Consider the following 18508-nt stretch of genomic DNA (forward strand, 5'->3'; position numbering starts at 1 on the left):
GTAGAGACACAGATGAATTAATTTCTGATAGGGATGTTAGGAGTATTTATAGTTGGAAAATGTTAGTAAAAAGAGATAGAATACTCAAGATAGACAAAGACTGGCAATAGGGGTTGAAGACACGAGCTTACAGAAATACGAAGAATTGACGAAGTTGAACAGTATAGAATTTTAGGTAAGGTAATTAAGGGAAAAGCCAGCTATTAGTACAAGGTGCATGCAGAAACGGTTGCAGTTAGATTTCTAGGTAAAGGTGATTAGGGACAATAGAATAGAAACAGAAAGGAAACAAAGGCATGCAAAAGATAAGAAGTCGTACTCTACATTGCAGAAATAAAATTAGGAAAAATATATGTACAAAATATTTACACAAAAAAAAACACTAAAAGTTCTTTCGCCACAGGATAAAGGGAGATAAAATTTCTCAAAATTTAATGATAAGTAAGTAATAAAATCACAAATTGTAAATCGTCACATAATTTCTATTGAATACCATATTTCAAACTGCTCCTGTCCCTGTTCCTGTAATCTTACGATTTACTGAGAAATGCATCACAAATTAAAAAAGAAAAGAAATATATTTCCTATGCAGTACGAGTGTGTGCTACCACAATTAAAATGAAGATAACGCGCCCATACGAAGCTGAACAAATTTCCATCAGAAATTGTAGTTCAATAAGTCTTTATTAGAATCTTTTCCGCTGACACGACGCACACACCCTCACCCTCACCCTCACTCTCTTACCCCCACTCTCAAGTTAAACATTTTCTGAATCTGGATCATGACAACAAAAGTGAGCTATTTTTCCCTGCCAAAACCAATAAAAAAAGATTTTCACGCAATACAATAGGACAATCAAGATTCAACTCCACAATATATTATTGGGTCTTCCATTTAAAATAACAAAGTTAGGTAGCGTCCAGAAGAAATGAAACACCCTGTATGAATGAAAATATTTTCTGTATATACATCATATGATTCCAGACATCTATTATAATACAAGATTATATTAAATGTATAATAAAAGGCAGTTATACAACTGAATCTGAAACGTAGAGAAGTAAATATTAGGAAGGGAGTCAGGCAGGGATGCACACTGTCACCGCTACTTTTTAATCTATACATTGAAGCCTTGATTAACATGTTTAAAGACAGTACAACTGTACAGATAGATATACAAGGGCAAAAGATTAGTATACTTAGATTTACAGATGATATAGCAACATGAGCATCTAGGAAAGAGGAGTTAGAGTCAGCTTTAAATAAAATGCAAGCGGTATTGACGAAACAGTATTATATAAAAATAAATAAAAGTAAAACAGAAATACTGGTATATAAGGGGAAAAAAGTAGGGAAAGAGCGACTATACAGATAGGAAACGAAAAATTAAACGAAGTGGTATCTAGGAAGTCAGATAAGTCAGGACGGAAGGATTAGTAGTGATATAATAGAAAGGATAGCGCAGGGTCGCGTCGCCATCATTAAAAAAAGTCAATTCTATACTCGCGAATGGTTAATTTAAAAATTCCAAAAAGATTTTTAAAGGTGTATGTTTAGAGCGCGGCGCTGTACGGATGCGAAGCATGGACGGTGGTCGCGGCGGAAAAGAAAACGTTAGAAACGTTCGAAATGTGGTGTTACAGGCGAATTATGAGAATACCGTGGATAGAGAAGGTTAGAAGTGAAGAGGTATTAAAAATAATAGGAGAACAGAGGACTATGTGGAAGTCAATAAGAAATAGGCGAGATAGGTTGATAGAACACCTTCTCAGAAGAGGAGACCTACATTAGATTACTGTTCATATATAGTTAAGGATATGGGATGTGGGATGCTTCAATTTTAGGGAAATGCGAAGATTAGCTCAGGATAGGAAAGAGTGGTAGTGCGTGTCCGATCAGTCTTAGGACTGACGACCTTATGATGATGATGAACAGAGTTATAGACAAAACCACCTTAGGTGAAATACCCTGTATATGCTGCGTTGTAGCTTTAGCTTGACAAGGTAATACTCTCGTAAGGCCCTTCTAAAAACAGCCGTTAATATCAAAAAATGGTTGATCGGTTACTTAGCGAAACTACCTGAGGCGTGCTGATGGGAACGGATAATTACACAGTAAATTATTATAAAAAAGTTGATATAATTTAAATGTTTATACTAATAAATAAAGTCTTTTTCGGCCTTCTTATTTTAATATATAGATGAGATAGGTTAGTAGAACACCTTTTCAGGCATGAAGGACTAGTCAAAGACATTAGAGGCAGACACGGGAGTTAGGAGGGGTAGAGGTAGAGCTAGGTTAGATGACTGTTCATAAATTATAAAGGATGTGGGATGTTCTAGTTTTAGGGAAATGCGAAGATTAACTTAAGATAGGAAAGAGTGGAGGTGCGTGTCCAACCAGTCTTAGAACTGACGACCTTATGATAATGAAACTTAAAATATGGTAAAATCATTTTTAAGTACATGCTACTATCAAGCATACGAGTTATTGATATTTATGCGTTGAAGTAGTTTCGTTTACCTGTCTTATCATTTCTGGAGTAGCGTCTAAAAAGTACCTTCCCGGATAGGGTTGTGTAATGTCAAAAATATTTGTCCACGACTGGGCCCACATATTTCCTAAAATGTGAGCAGGAAGTGGTGCCTGACGATTTATGTTTTCCGGTCCGTAATACTCCCTCAATTTCCTTCTGACATACGNATAATTTAAATGTTTATACTAATAAATAAAGTCTTTTTCGGCCTTCTTATTTTAATATCAATGTATCTTTTTCAATACGTCTATAATATAATCCATGTACTGCTAATGATTTGTTATGTAACGCGTCCACAATAGGTACTGTAATTCAATATTAGTCATAATTGAAGAAAATTGTCGGGAGATAGAATGTTATGTGGTAATGGTACAGGAAATTGTGACTATATTGTGTAATTACTGGAGCTTACTCACTGTCTGTATTTATAATAGTACTGGGCTTACATACAATGGGAGAATTAGATAAATACAAAAAAACAGTATCATTTTACTGCAACTTACATAGGTGTCAAGCTACTTATCTTGATATCTAATGCATTACATGTATCGAATATCACATAGTAATAGGTCATTGTTTAGAACAATTATATAACAATTAAAAAGAGTATTAATCGCAAATGAGTAAGTAGTTCATTGCAATAAAATCTCGACAACAGTTTCTATTTTTATGTAAGGTAAAAAAAAGATTATCGATGCAAGAGTATGTACAGTACCTGCCAAAAACATGTGCCACTCAGGTATGTACAGTACAAGCGAATTAAAATTCCGACAGAGTGATATTCTATTACATGCAATTTTCAATGAACGATGTCATTTTTTGAAAAATATGACGTAGTATAGGAAAATAGACAATAAAAGCATGACTTTACATGTTTCACTCTAGAGATGTTTGGAATAACTATGTGCATTGTTGTTTGAAGCCTTTATGGCAATTTTAGTTTAGAAAAAATAGAGGAACGCGGGAAACCTTTCTAGTTTTATATATAACGACAGGGAAAACAAAAGAAAGAGCGCGTACTTTCAAAGAATTAACATTGTTAAATGGGACATGATATTAAATATACTTAAAAATGTAGAAAAAAGGTTAGAAGCGTTCGAAATGTGATGTTACCGGCGAATGATGAGGATACTGTGGATAGAGAAGGTTGGAAATGAAGAGGTATTAGAAAGAATAGGAAAACAGAGGACTCTATGGAAGTCAATAAAAAATAGGCGAGATATAGATTGGTAGGACACCTTCTTAGACATGAAGGGGTAGTTACAGATATATAAGAAGAAGGAACATGGGCTAAGAGGAAAAGAAGGAGACCTATATTATATTACTGTTAATAAACGGTTAAGGATATGGACGCTTCAGTTTTAGGGAAATGTGGAAATTGGCTCAGGATAGAAAATAGCGGAGGTGCGTGTCCAACCAGTCGTTGGTCTTAGGATTAACGATGATGATGATGATAATGAAGATGACAACTCTAATAAACATTTTGCGCATCCGGAAAATCAATTATTTTTGCCAGTATACTCAACAAAATACATAAGTACAATATTTCTTAGATTGCGGCAAATTCTTTAGCAATGTGAACGCGGAAATACAAAACAACGAAAATGGCACTATAATCACCATTGCATACAAACACTTAGGCACCTTCACAATCACTCTTCTCGTAGTCGCAATTTGCATCTATTATTTGGTCGGTTTTACGCTTTAATCAACATCCTATTGATCAGAATACGTGAGGAGTGAGAGTTAAAGATTTATATTTAATGAAGACATGCCACGTGTCACGTAAATAGCAATCTCTAGTACATGATTATGAATGAATGGATAAACAGGTGGTTCTGTCAAATATTTTTTATATTTATTCTTAGTTAGGGGATCGTCAGTATTACATAGCAGATAAACCCTTTAATATCTTTCTGTACTTTTTTACTTTATTATAAGTAGGGCAACATGGGTTTAGTGACGAGATAATTATACAGTGGATTTCTGGTAAAACGACGACGAAGGGACCACTGTAATTTCGTCGTTATATCCGGAAGTCGTTACAGGAAAAGGTATAGAGATACAGACACGTACAACGTTTAACGTATAATATTTATAAACAAACGATAAAGGTCACCGTATTTGCTGACCATCTGTGTGGATGTAAACAAAATATACGAAAGCTCTTTGCGTTTTTGGTGGCCGACTCCGGTCGCTATATCTGCATGGGATTAATAGGGATTTGTTACAAATGATTCATTAAAAACAGTCGCTACACTCGAACTCGGCGTTACATCCGAAGTCGCTATAACCACAAGAATTTTGAACTAAAGTATCCTTTAAATTCAAGAGACTTAGATTTAACGTCGCTATAGCAAAATGGTCGCTACAACCAAGGTCGTAATTAATGAAATCTCCCTTTTTTCTATTTCCAAAAAGGTAATTGTTTTTTTGTTGTTTACAACGTAATTTATATGAAAATTAATAATTAATAAGTATAACGATAATTTAATCAGTTTAATTCTTACTGTTCAATCGTGCTGCTTGATTGGTCAAATCGACGAGCTGTTCATAGGTGTCTTTGATTTTATTGCCTGAGTTTCGTCTCCATTCTGTCCAGACGTGTTGCAATTCTGCCCAGTCTCTGCTTTTGGCCATTACATCTGACAAATCGGGTTGAATTTTCAGACCGCATTGGAATGGATCTTTGAAGGCGCAAATTGAAGCACTATTGTACACTGCCAGCATATCGTTTATAAGGCGATTGTACTAAAAAATGAAAAATATTTTATAAATAATAAATTCCGTTAGTCGTCTGTTACAATTTTTGAATTAGAACATGAAACTGTAAACGTCTTTGTTTTACTTTAATTCATTTAATTTGATGTACTTTTTGCAGGCTTCAGCTGTCGTCCTTCTGAGGTGAATAGTCCACCAACAAAAGTCATTCTTGCCTGATAATTCATTCTTTATACTATCTTCCTCGATGTTGAATTGTTGCTTTCATAAGATAGTACAAAGGATGAATTATCAAGCAAGGATGAGTTTTCTTATTGGGCTATTCACCTTAAAAGGATAACGGACGACAGCTCAAGACTGCAAAAGGTATATCAATTTAGATAAACAAAAAACACCCCTCTGGTCGCCTTCATTGAAACAGATCGTTTTCCTGCTTATGATAAATAAGTTTGAAACATTTGTGTTGTCAAAGTGACCTATAATTTTGCAGTTAAAATTTCAAATTACTAACTTAAAGTAGCTGGACTAATAAAAGTAGTTTTCTATCCATTATGAGTTCCAAAAAAGTCATTATTCTGATAGGTAGGTACTTCAAATAGAACAGGTACTGAAGAAATCTTAGGAAGAGTTTGGAAAGCATTTTTTGACGATTTACTACCATTTCTTAAGTTTCCACATTGTTTAATAAGTGATATGCTACGATTTTACAGACGTAGTTGTAGACGGAGTGTTTTTAAACAAATGTTGCTGTATTAGTCACTCAAATTACTAATATCTCACACTTGTCTTCCTTTATTCTTACTACGCATGATCATTATTCCAGTTTGACAGCCGCGTTATCACATCGCCCTTTGTTATTACAAGCGTCAAGTGACGAAACACTCATACCAACTCGTGACCTTCGCAACAGCTGGTACACAGACAGTTCAGTTGTACGTGTAACGATTATTAGTTGTAGTCGGCACTCCGTAGTATTTCGAGTACTATGTGATTGACAAAGTTACTGTTATTATAACAAAATACAAAAATTAGTCGAGTGGACATGGTAGTCACATATGAACGATGCAATGAGGTTGCATCATTACCAGAGCAGTTGGGGGGTTCGGTAAGGTCATTACCCTCATGTTTATGTGTACCACTGAGTGGTGCGAGATGACTCATTCTATTTCTTTTTTTTTATGTACCTTCCTCTTTCTTAATTTTTAGAGAGTACTGATCAGACATAATGTGTATACCGTCTTAGGTTAGGACTCAAAGAATCTTTTGTTGGGTTTTTGAGGCACGTCTCTTCCTACCCTATGTGGAGCTCATATTAAAAACCTGTTATATCTTTCATTTTGTACCATTTAACCCATCAGCATTCATTTCTCTTTGGAAGTATATTTGAAATATGTACCCACAAACTACTTATATCTTCTCACAAACACATGATTGTGCTAAATCTTGATGGAACAGAAACTAATCATTTGGGTATAGACGGGGGGCATCTTTGGCTCTGATGTTACTTTTTGGACATTTGGATTAACAAAATGAAGTCGAATGTTATCACTATAAGACACGCCTGCCCTAGAGTGGTTTTCTTTTCCTTAAAGTCCTTAAGTTTTGGATTCCATTGATCACTGTTGATGTATTGAATTCTTCATTTACCATTGCAATTACTCATGTAACAGCATGCTTCATCTGTCGTGATGAGTTGCTGCCATGTTTGTTATTTAGTGCAATTCCAAAAATCTTTTGCGACGATTTTCAATATTCTTTGCACGCAGTCGACGAAATTTTTACTTTTTCTTGCTCGTTTTCTTCAACGTATAACTGACGTGATAACTAACGAATATTCTTTAGACAAGTCTTCAACCGTCTTGTCATTTGGATGAGTTTGGTTTGCTTGGTCTCAGTACCAGATTATTGGGCTTTCTTGATTTGTTTTCTCCGGTTTCTGAGATCCTTTTTGAAGTGTTCTTTGATTTTGTAGCTTTGTCCTTTTGACATTTTTGCTTCGCATTGCTTCATAAGTTTAATAGGAAACAATTGATAGTTTCCTCGCTATTTTACTACTGCTGTGCATGATAAGTAGCCTAACTTTTATGCTATATTGATGAACATCAAGATGACATTCAACTATTCAGCTACTAATAGCATTTTTCATTTTCGTGACAATTACTTTCAGTTCTGTACTGCTAAGTACAACCTTAAGTATTCTTCTTTTTATTTAAACACAAAAGTCAGAAGAAACAAAAAAAAAATGTTTAATGATAAAAAGAAAACTTACTCTGTCTAATTGGTCTGGCGGTAAAGCTGCAGGTCCTACCACAGCAAGAAAACGAACCAATCGATACGTTTGTATGTTTTGGACCTTATCGAACGTGACTTTTCGGAGAAGTTCCCATACACCATGTTGAAAATCGGAATAAACTTCTTGAGCGTTTAGCTGAAAAAAAGTAATATGAATTTTAAACTTTGTTTAAGTATAGTAACGGGAATTAACAGACAGAGTAATTAATAGACATTTATTAATGAATAGTTTTCCTAAGTCGATATAATAAAAATATTCAGCCTTCATCAAGGCAAAAGTCCAAAATAATCAAAACACATCCATAAGACTCCTTTAATCTCTCTTGTTCTCATGATGTTCCTCCCCCTAACTGAAGGAAGTCTTTTTGACTCTTCTAATTTTATTTTTTTCATTCGTAATGGTAAATGTCGAGGCTAGCCATTATCATGAATATTAAATTTTTATATTGAATAGGATAAGAATAGGATACAGTTGTAATAATATAAGAAAGGAGGCAGGGGTCATTTTGATAGAAAATGAGGAAAAGGCAGATAGGTGGAAAGAATATTTAGAGAACCTATACTCAGACAATGAATTAGGAGATATATTAGAGAAGGAACCTAGTGTGGAAATAGATGAGCTTGGTTATCCCATAATGAGAGAAGAGTTCGATGTAGCATTAAAAAATTTAAAGAATAATAGGGCGCCAGGTGTAGATGGGATACAGGTTGAAATTCTAAAACATGCACGACAAGAGGTTAGAGATCGTATGTTTAAGCTAGTTAGTCACATTTACGAAACGGGGAAAGTCCCAGAGGATTATAAACGGAACGTAGTAGTAACATTACCTAAGAAGAGGGGCGCGGATAGGTGCGAGACATTTCGAACAATTAACTTAACTTCCCATGCGTCAAAAATCTTAACTAGGATTGTACAGAGGAGGATGGAAAAAAAGGGCGGAAGAACTATTAGGGGAAGATCAATTTGGGTTTAGAAGAAATAGAGGAACGCGGGAGGCCATTCTAGCTTTACGGGTAACAATAGAGAAAACGATAGAAATAGAGAGATTTAGAGAAAGCTTTTGACAATATTAAATGGGACAAGATATTAAATGTACTTAAAGATGTAGGGATAAGTTACAAAGACAGAAGAGTGATACTTAGTTTGTATAAAGGGCAACAGGCAGTTATAGAGGTAGGGATGCATCGTAGAAGAGTAAATATTAGGAAGGGAGTCAGACAGGGATGCACACTGTCACCGCTACTTTTTAATCTATACATCGAAGACGCCATCAACATTATTAAAGACAGTACAACTGTAGGGATAGACGAGCAAGGGCAAAAGATTAGTATGCTTAGATTTGCAGATGATATAGCAGTAGTAGCATCTAGCAAGGAGAACCTAGGGATAGCTTTAAATAAAATGGAAGCGATACTGACAGATCAGTACTGGTATTGTATTGGATATACGGGTAGAACATCTTCTCAGGCATCAAGGTCTAGTCAGAGACATATTAGAACAAGAAAGAGGAGTTAAGAGGAGTAGAGGTAGACCTAGATTAGATTACTGTTTGCAAATAGTTAAGAATGTAGGATGTTCTATTTTCAGGGAAATGCGAAGATTAGCTCAGGATTGGACGGAGTGGAGGTGCGTGCCCAACCAGTCTTAGGACTGAAAACCTTATGATGATGTCATATTTGACCACGGTACCTAAAACTTTTACATTCAATGAGTTTATTTTTGTGTTACTGAGTGTTAAATTATCCAAGCTCTATATTCTGCCATCACAATTTGCCATAACATTTAGTTTGTATTACTTAATTAGCGTGAAAGATCAGACATTTGTATTCGTATTGCGTTCAAGATATTACGATAATGTGTGCAATGGTACTTAGGTAGTTAATAGGTAACGAATTTTTTGTTAATTTACAAGAAGGTTGTAGAGGTTACCCCAGTTATTTATTATCGTGTAGTATACAGTATTCTTGTAGCAACTACACACTGAAAATTGGATCAATGTCATCCGTACAACAAATATATTAAACGGACGTGGGAAAATCTCTAAGGCACACGCATAATTTCTTTTATTATTTCTATAAAAAATTGTGAAAGAAGTAGGTACTTATTATTTATAATACGTTTCGAAACAAATTGCCATCTCAGCAAGGTGAATATTAAAGTTAACAATTTCTTATTCTGTTATGCTATCTACATAAAGAAAACTAAAAATATGTTACTGCAATTTATTATTGTCAATTATAGCGTAATGGAGACGTCTGAAATGTTTTTGGTAATCTTTTTTTAAGGCAAAAACAAGCACGTATAAAAGGGGGGTCATAATCTCGTTTCCCCATAAGATTTATGGCTTACAATAAATATTAACTGTAATTCCCGGCGCTGTTTTGACCATCCTAATTATCGGCTTTTCAGACGAACAGTCTCAACATTGGGTTATCAATATTCCGTATTGTTGTGCATAAATGCAAATACAAAAAAATTGGTCTGAGCACATTTTGGTCGGTGCTAATACGACTAACTTCCCATTAGATAATACAGTTATTGTAAAGTACATTCGTTTCTAAAGTTTGAAAAAAACGCGGCACAATAATAAATAACAAACAATGTTTGAGAGTTCGTCATTTTATAAACCCATAAGAAACAGTATTTCGTCTGAGAAAACCGAATTGATAGAGTACTTGCATCAGTCAATTGGTAAATACTATTTTTTATTGTTTATCGATTGTTTATAACAATTCATTTTGTTATAAACAAATTTTTATTATAATATGTTATTATAATATGTTATTCCCTGTCTTGAATAATGATATTTCGTTATTATTGATTCCGTAACTTCATTGTTGTGATTAGATTAGAACGTATTTTAATTAAATTGTTTGTAATTAATTCGTTTTTTTTTTTATAAAAAAAAAACGGCTTGACCGATTTCGTTCAAATTTCTTTCAGATCTTCATTATGATAATATCTTTCGAAAAAATTTTGGTTGAGGGCGATATCTCAATCCGTTCTTGAGATATCGAAAACGAAAAAAATGCTGACATACGAACGTACGTACATACGTACGTACGTACGTACGTACNTTCTGAGATATGGAGAGCTATCTAGAGACAGATTATAAGTAAAAACGGAGTTATGAGGGGTAGATGTGGAATTACGATTAGAGTACATTACTGTTCTCAAATAGTTAAAGATATTATAATGTTCATGGATTTAACGTTTTTGACTTCTAAGACTGATAACGACAAAAACTATTTATTTACACTAATTATTAAAGAACTTAAAAACACTATTAAATTATTACTAAACTTAGGTTATGAATTATTCTATTTATTTACACTACTGTTGATGTATCACTATTCACTGCGCTATTTATTTCACTGCTGTCACTGTCAATTTACTTCTGCAACGGTCAATTTATTTCTTTTTTTCTCGGCGATCGTCTCTTCCTTTAAATACTCTTTTGTTTACTTTCGGGAACCTTCTGGAAACATCCGGATAGTTTATTTTTTCTTTGAACTGTTTAACTGCTTTCCCAGAACGCAGGTACGACACACTCATTTACAAATACGGCGCACATGAAGAAAGGCGCCCGTGGCTAGTCGGCGAATCGATAAGCAGTTCACGCACAAGTGTGCCCGATCGCATACAAACACACTCGTGCTCGCTACAATACTATTTTTATCTTGCATTTAACTACTTTTTTTAATGGGTTTTTGTTAATTACGGTAGTAAATTCGGTTGGAATTCGTTCGTTATTCGCACTATTTATTTATATTACTCGTCATCTGTCTATATAGAAATCAACTTTTGTCATTCAGAGACCTATGTAGATATATATTATCATCAAATTTTCCATTATTTTTCTCGAGAATTCTACTGTTAAGCAGGTAAATATGTGTCATTCAGGGTATGATTTATTACCCTTTGCGTTTTTAGCATAAATGTTGTCGACCATTGACCGATCCCTGCCTGTGGGCATACTCAAGAGTCGTCGGGAATCAATGCATTGTATGTATGTGCTTCTACGTGACAATGTCCATGTTACAGGATTATAATATAATAAGAAATGATCTTGGCATAAAATAGTAACAAAAAGTATCCTAAAATTCAATGTTTGGTTCTGATAAAAATGCCACAGTTTCTGATTTACTTCTTGCGTCTAATCAAAATATAAATAAATGGGAACTCTATCAAAATTTCTGATAGCATGTGCTTTGTTATACAGGTAAGAAGATAGTACACGACTTATCAAGAATATTAAAAATTTCTGTAGTTGTATGGAGTATTTATGACATAAAGTTTTGTTTATCTATTTATTATATTTATAGATAAGTCAAAACACAAAATAATTTAAATAAAAGAATTAATAAACATGCATTATTATGACTGTGTGTCATACAGTCAATTTTATGTGAGTCATAATAACATTAAACATGAATATTTATTCATTATTTCCGCTAGGTGAATATGTATCAAACTACGTCATGATAATGATAAACAAACCTTAATTCCAGGTATGTCATGATTCTGTCAGATGTTGTAGATTACTAATATTGTAAAAGATCGAGTTTTTGTAATTAATTAACATTCATAACCCCGATTTTGCCATTGTTTATTTTGATAATTATTATATTCGATACATTAAAGTGAATTGATTTTTGAATTCATTTTTTATCACTAGAAATAAAAGGAATAATAAGGAAAAATTGTTGCTGCTGTTACGCCCTCCCCGGGAATCGAACCCGGGTCCTCGTTTTTACGCACTATTACTGCCCTTACCACTAAGCTACGACAGCGGCAATCTTGCCTAACAAAAAAGAATTAATTCACTTTATTAATATATTGAAATTAACCCTACAAAACTTCTTTGAAATAATTCTTGTATTTTTTAATTTTTACTCCATTTCATGTGACATTAAAAAGCAACACAGACATACTTTTGCTCATTATTAAGGCTTTTACGTGTTTATTAACCTTTATTATATAATAAATATCACATCAGTCAAAACACAACTAATTTGTACCCACACGGTTAGTTATATTCCTTTTACAGTCGGTATTGCCAATTAAATAACATTTGCTGCATTGTATGCTTATAATCGGTGTGAAAACTGTTTGGTTAATTACAGCAAATTCATTAATTATTCTTTTGTTTTGTGCAAATAATTTCCTGAACAGAGTTGATTGTTCTTCATCGATGTACATATATTCACAATTAACTTTCACTTGGTCTTGGCCAATTTACTTTTAGTGTAATTTCATTTTTTCTTTCCTTTTCTTATTTGGTTTGACATAAATTGTAACTAGATGTAACGACTCCATTTTTAAAAATAAACTCTGACCACTGACTTAAGGAAAATAGTTGTTCGACATTGAATTTGATCCTAACAGAATTGTTTGAAAGTTTTGACAAAGGTTGGTGTGGAGATACATTCGGATACGTAATTATGACTACACTGAAGAAACTATATACCTTCTTACGATCAATTTCATTACTTTGGTATTTTATGCAGTATCATAGTTTTAGTGTTTTATCTAAAACTCGCATCCCTATACCAATACCATCTGGTTATTTCCCGGGTAAAAAGAAAATTCGCCCAAAATAATCCATAGCCAAAAATTTTGACTTACGTACCTTAGGATCACTTGAAACAGTAAAAATCATTTTTTTTCTGACAACTTAGAATTCAAAACAGTATTGTATAAAAATAAATAAAAGTGAAACAAAAATACTAGTATGCAAGAGAAGTAAGACTAGGACAAGAGGGTATATAAAGCTAGGAGACAAAAATGTAAGAATTGATTGATTTTTTGTATCTAAGAAGTCAGATAACTCAGGATGGAAGGAGTAGTATAGATATAAAACAGAAGATAGCATAAGGTACAGACGCCTTTAATAAAAAGACGTCACTTCTACACTGGCGAACGGTTAATTTAGAAATTTGAAATAGATTGTGAATGATATGTGCCTGGAACATGTCTCTGTACGGGTGTGAAGCGTGGACGGTTATCGCGACGAAATAAAAAAGGTTAGAAGCGTTCGAAATGTGGTATTACAGATGAATGATAAGAATACCATGGATGGAGAATGTTAGACATGATGAGGCATTAGAAAGAATAGGAGAAAAGAAATTACTATAGAAGCCAATAAGAAATAAGCGAAATAAGTTGCTAGGACACCTTCTCAAGCATGAAGGGCCCGTAGAGACATATTGGAAGCAGAAATAAGAAATGTGCTTGCGTAATATGCGAATCTATGATTTTTTTCTTAGGTTAGTTAAATTACATTAGTAGTAAATAATTAATATTGCGATCCGTCAAATGGGAGGAGCCTAAAAACATGGCGCCGATTAGGGAAAATTTATCGTAGTTCCTATAGTGTACCTACCGTGCAATTTCCAAGTTTTTAAATTACGATAAAATGATAAGTATTGACACAATATGTGATTGGGCTGACACAAAGGCTCGAAAAGGAAATTTCGTTGAAGGTGAGCGTGTTTTTAATGCCAATCACATTATAAAATTCGGAAATAACAAATTCCGTCAAGTTTACCGCCTACTTTTTACAAACTTCGGATTTAAAAAGTGATTCACGTTATATAATTAGTGAGGTGATTCTGGGTGATTTAAGCAATATCATACCAATGACTTGCACGTGCAAAGCCGATTTAAGAGAACGTTGCAAACACATTATTGCAACTTTGTTGTATTGCAGCAGGTAGGTTCTTAACCTCAAAATACTTATATCGTATCATTAGAATTGTGTTAAATCAATTACACAGGAATAAATAATTTCTCACTTTATAATTTTAGTATGATTCTAGTTTTAAATATTAAGGTTATGGCTGATGGTAAATACTTGCTGAAATATAATCATGTGCATTAAAATGACGTGAACAAATTTTTATTCCGGAATTCACTTCTTTGATACCTACTGCTTTCATCCAAGCTTCTATTAGTTTACTTTTTTCTCTAATTTTCCGAATATATTTTTTACATATATAAAACGGTTAGTTTTTATTGGAAAGTAGTTAATGTAGGTGAAGAGTGAAGATCTATGTCTGAAGTGCTATTGCAGCTTTTCACTGAACATATTAACTTTTTATTTGATTTAACTTTAGAAGAAAACTTCGTCGACTCCATCATCAAAAAAATTTTTACTTTTTTAACGTGTTTTATTATTTTAATAAACAATTTTACAATTTGCGTGCACAGTTCCTATTTAAATTTTTCCCTCATTCGAGTTATAAATTTTGCCACCAGATGGTGTATGCCCATTTGACGGATACCAATAGCAGTGCTATATGGCATTTTTCATCTTTTGGATAAAATATTTTGTTATTGCCCGTTTAAATCGATATGCCATTATTCTTATCTAATGAATGCAGCAATTAAATCTGGTACCCATATCAGACATGGTATAATATTATTACGTTCCCTTTTATAAATAATGCGTACTCAGTTGTCTTGGCATGGCTTTGAAGGAAGATGTTAAATAACAGATTAAATGAAAAGATTCAAGTGTAGATAATGATACCCAAGTCCTGGGAATTGACCACGGACGTTCCCAGGTCTTCTAGGTAACTATCAGCGTTTTACAATTGAATCATGTGTGCCGTGCCTGCTCAACAGGAAACTAACATGCATGAGAATTAATAAAAGAAAGTACACATTAATGGAAAAATTATAAGAAACAATTTTAAGAGGCATCACGGACATCAATTTTTCTTAAATATAAAATATTGTGGTAATTTTTTAAAAATGGAATTTTAACTCAAAATTAATTTATAAAATTTTTAATGTTAGAGAAGTACATTACTAACAAATCAATTTTCAACTACAGGTTCCTGATGCCTTACTCATTCATTTTATTCAAAGCATTCTTATATTTTTAAAAGTGTGGACTATGTAACGGTATACATATATACACATGTACCAAACATACAAAACCCTTGCGAGATAATGTTGGTCTGCAATTCCAAGTTAAGACGTTTCGTGCCTTCCACCTTCTTTATAATTTATAATTTAACGTTGGCTTTCATAACTACTAGATTATGATCGCATCTGTATCTGCTCCTGAATAACTCCTACAGCCTGTCACTTGATTTTTAATCTTTGCCTAAGAAGTGTGTAATCTAACTGACATCTCCCTAAATCACCAGCATCTTCCATGTAGCGCCTCCTAACATGTTGATCAAATAAAGTATTCGTGATGATTACCAAAAGAACCTGTTAGTAAAGAAAAAAGTTTTCCTTTTTTGCAACTAATGAATTTTTTTGTTTAAACACCGAAAGTCAAGTTTGCCTAAAAAAGAACCCGATTCGAGTCGATGGAATCGGCGAATCGAAAATCGACCAGAGTTCCTAAATGCTCTTACAAAAGAAGACTTCCAGCGTTGCTTTCACCAAACGATTGGAACAGTGTGTGGCGGGGGTAGAGGAATACATTGAAGAAGAGAATAATTCTTAAAATAAAACTCGTTTTCGTAAGCAGTATCGTTATTTAATAGCCAGACCTCGTATATGAAACGATGTCTAAAGATATTTGTACAAATTTTTGTATACCATGCCGCATTTCTCAAATAATGATTAGATGTAATAGAATGTCTATCAGTTTGGTTCTCAACTCGCCATTAGTGTATTTACTTTAGATGTTAGATTATTATTAGATTTAAATTTAGTACGTTATGTACATACAGGTTAGGCAAAAAGTACATCAGAAATAGGCATTTTTTATTTATGTTGCTAGTGTAAATAGTTTCCATAAATTCATATTCATATCACTGTTACAAAGTTGGTACATCTAAATTGTTTATTTAAAACTGCAAGCTAATACCTACCTGCCTGCTGTGTTAGTAGGTCTAGTAGCAAACTTTTTAAATGGCGGAATCAATAATTATAACCCAAAAGTCTAAAGTGAGGAGTCGCGAGTCGAATTCAAGATCACGAAGATGCTGGGTGGTGAAGCGGCTCTTACCGTCTTCAGTCACCCTGTGATAATTCCCTGCCATTTCTACGTTTCCCAATTATCTAATAAGCTAGGCTAAGATTATTATTAATTAACTATAGTTAAATTGTTGACTAGCTTATTCTACAAGAAATTGTATTAATCCACTTTCAATATTAGATTAAAGTAATTGTATCCGATTTCTAAACTTATAAATTTGTTTGATTATGACACTAGGCACATCGATCTGAACAAATTTGCAAATATTGCTCATAATAATAATAATGTTGTTGCAGCGTAAACCACAGGAATTCATTAAGAGATGTTTTTGTGTGCTGAAGTACTTCTGAATGCCAATGCCAAAATAATTCTCTATGATTATTAACGGAAATTTTAAATGGTCTTTTTGTTTTAGAAAATTTGCCTATGTAGGCACCTTCATAAAAATGGACAATCAGTTCAAGTATTCGTATTTAGTAACGCTTTGTTTTCAATGTCAAAATGAAGTATTGTAAACATTGTACTAAAGAATTTTGTATGAAAATTAACTAGAATTCTACAGAGATAGATACTTAGTCGAAAATGTCTATCTAAATCATAGTTGAACTGGCGCACTTGGGGTTTTTATTAAGTATAATTTTTTTTATTTTAAAGAGGGCTTTTCGAAAATTTTAGAAATTAATTGAAACATTTTTCTATAGTATCGTATAATAATTTTAATATGTATTGTTTAAATATATGGTACAGCTTTTCATAGGTAAATCAATTTTCGTCATAAACCAGGTTGTAAATATACAAATCGTGATTTTTGGTGGTCCCTCAGTGTTAAAAATATTTTTAAAAAAATGCTTATAAATCTCTTTTGAGCAATAATAGGTGGAATTGAAAGCATATTGTCCCATGTTCACATCTAAGATGCTCCTTTTAATTGCCACTTGCGATTAGAGTCAGTTCCCTATTTTAAATCTGACGTATGTAAATAGTAGCTACTAAAAATCGTATCTGAAGGTTCACTTTCCAATTTGTTTTTTTCAAATTTTGTAATATGGCGGGGATAAACGTGTTCAACTCATCCACAATTGCAGGCTCTATAGATAATGAGCAATTTTCCCTCATCTGCGCCATGTTTTTCAGACTCCTCCCATCTGATAGATCCCTGTATTATTAAACAAGTATATCGCCACATGATCTTGATCTTTTAGCTGAATTTGTGGATCCAAATTCTCAATATTAGTATTAATTAGATTAATCTCTTTTTAAGTGAAATAAAGAACATGTGGTGTACAATAAACTGTCAATAAATACTTTTTTTCGATTCATGTAGATTGTATGCAACCAACAATACAACATGTACTAAATTCAAATATCCCTAGACGATTTCAGTAGGGGGCGTTTCAAAATTAGAAAACGTTGCGTGTAGTAGATATTTTATGAAATGCCAAAATAAGTAATATATTTAGTAGTATAATATAAAATAGGAATAAATCGAAATGAATAAGAGAGGCAGATAGGCAAGAATCGCTATTTTATTATCTTTAATAAATAGCCAAAATTCACAATGACAACACCGACTAATAATTGACGGACAACAGTACTTTTAGTAACTAACTAGCAGCCCGATTCAGAGCGTCAATCCTAAATGAACAAATACACTATCGATTACTAAAACTGAGATCAAGTGGCTCTCGATCGTTCATGAAAGCACTGTATATTCTAAGTGCAAAGAATTGTGTTTAGCTTAGGTATTTTTCCAGCATTTTATTTTTGTAATACTAATGAATAAACATGGCAATCGCTAATTGCAATTGTTTAATAGATAGAAAATGAACGAGCACAGGCACCTTGGAGACATTACGTTAAGCACTACAGCACTGCAAGGTAAAGATGTCGTAATATTTAATTGCAAGAGTGCAATCAAGTAGGCACTTAGCTCCTGTTATAATGGGGTGATTGTTGTAACCCTAATGTCAATGTTAAGTTCGTTGGGTTGCACATATTCTATATATGTGTATA

The 18508-nt window shown here is 33.3% G+C and overlaps 1 protein-coding gene across 1 annotated transcript in view; it reads right to left on the reverse strand.

Moving 5' to 3' along the window:
* LOC108739670 (angiotensin-converting enzyme) overlaps positions 1 to 16559 on the reverse strand; it is a 33745-nt gene extending 17186 nt beyond the window's left edge. Inside the window, 4 exon segments of the mRNA XM_025979326.1 lie at positions 2525 to 2842; positions 5022 to 5288; positions 7528 to 7686; positions 16452 to 16559. Coding sequence (XP_025835111.1) covers positions 2525 to 2842; positions 5022 to 5288; positions 7528 to 7686; positions 16452 to 16559 — 852 coding nt within the window.
* Positions 16560 to 18508: the final 1949 nt, after the last annotated feature.

The sequence above is a fragment of the Agrilus planipennis genome, unplaced genomic scaffold (assembly GCF_000699045.2).
Source record: "Agrilus planipennis isolate EAB-ADULT unplaced genomic scaffold, Apla_2.0 scaffold249, whole genome shotgun sequence".
Taxonomy (NCBI): Eukaryota; Metazoa; Arthropoda; class Insecta; order Coleoptera; family Buprestidae; genus Agrilus; species Agrilus planipennis.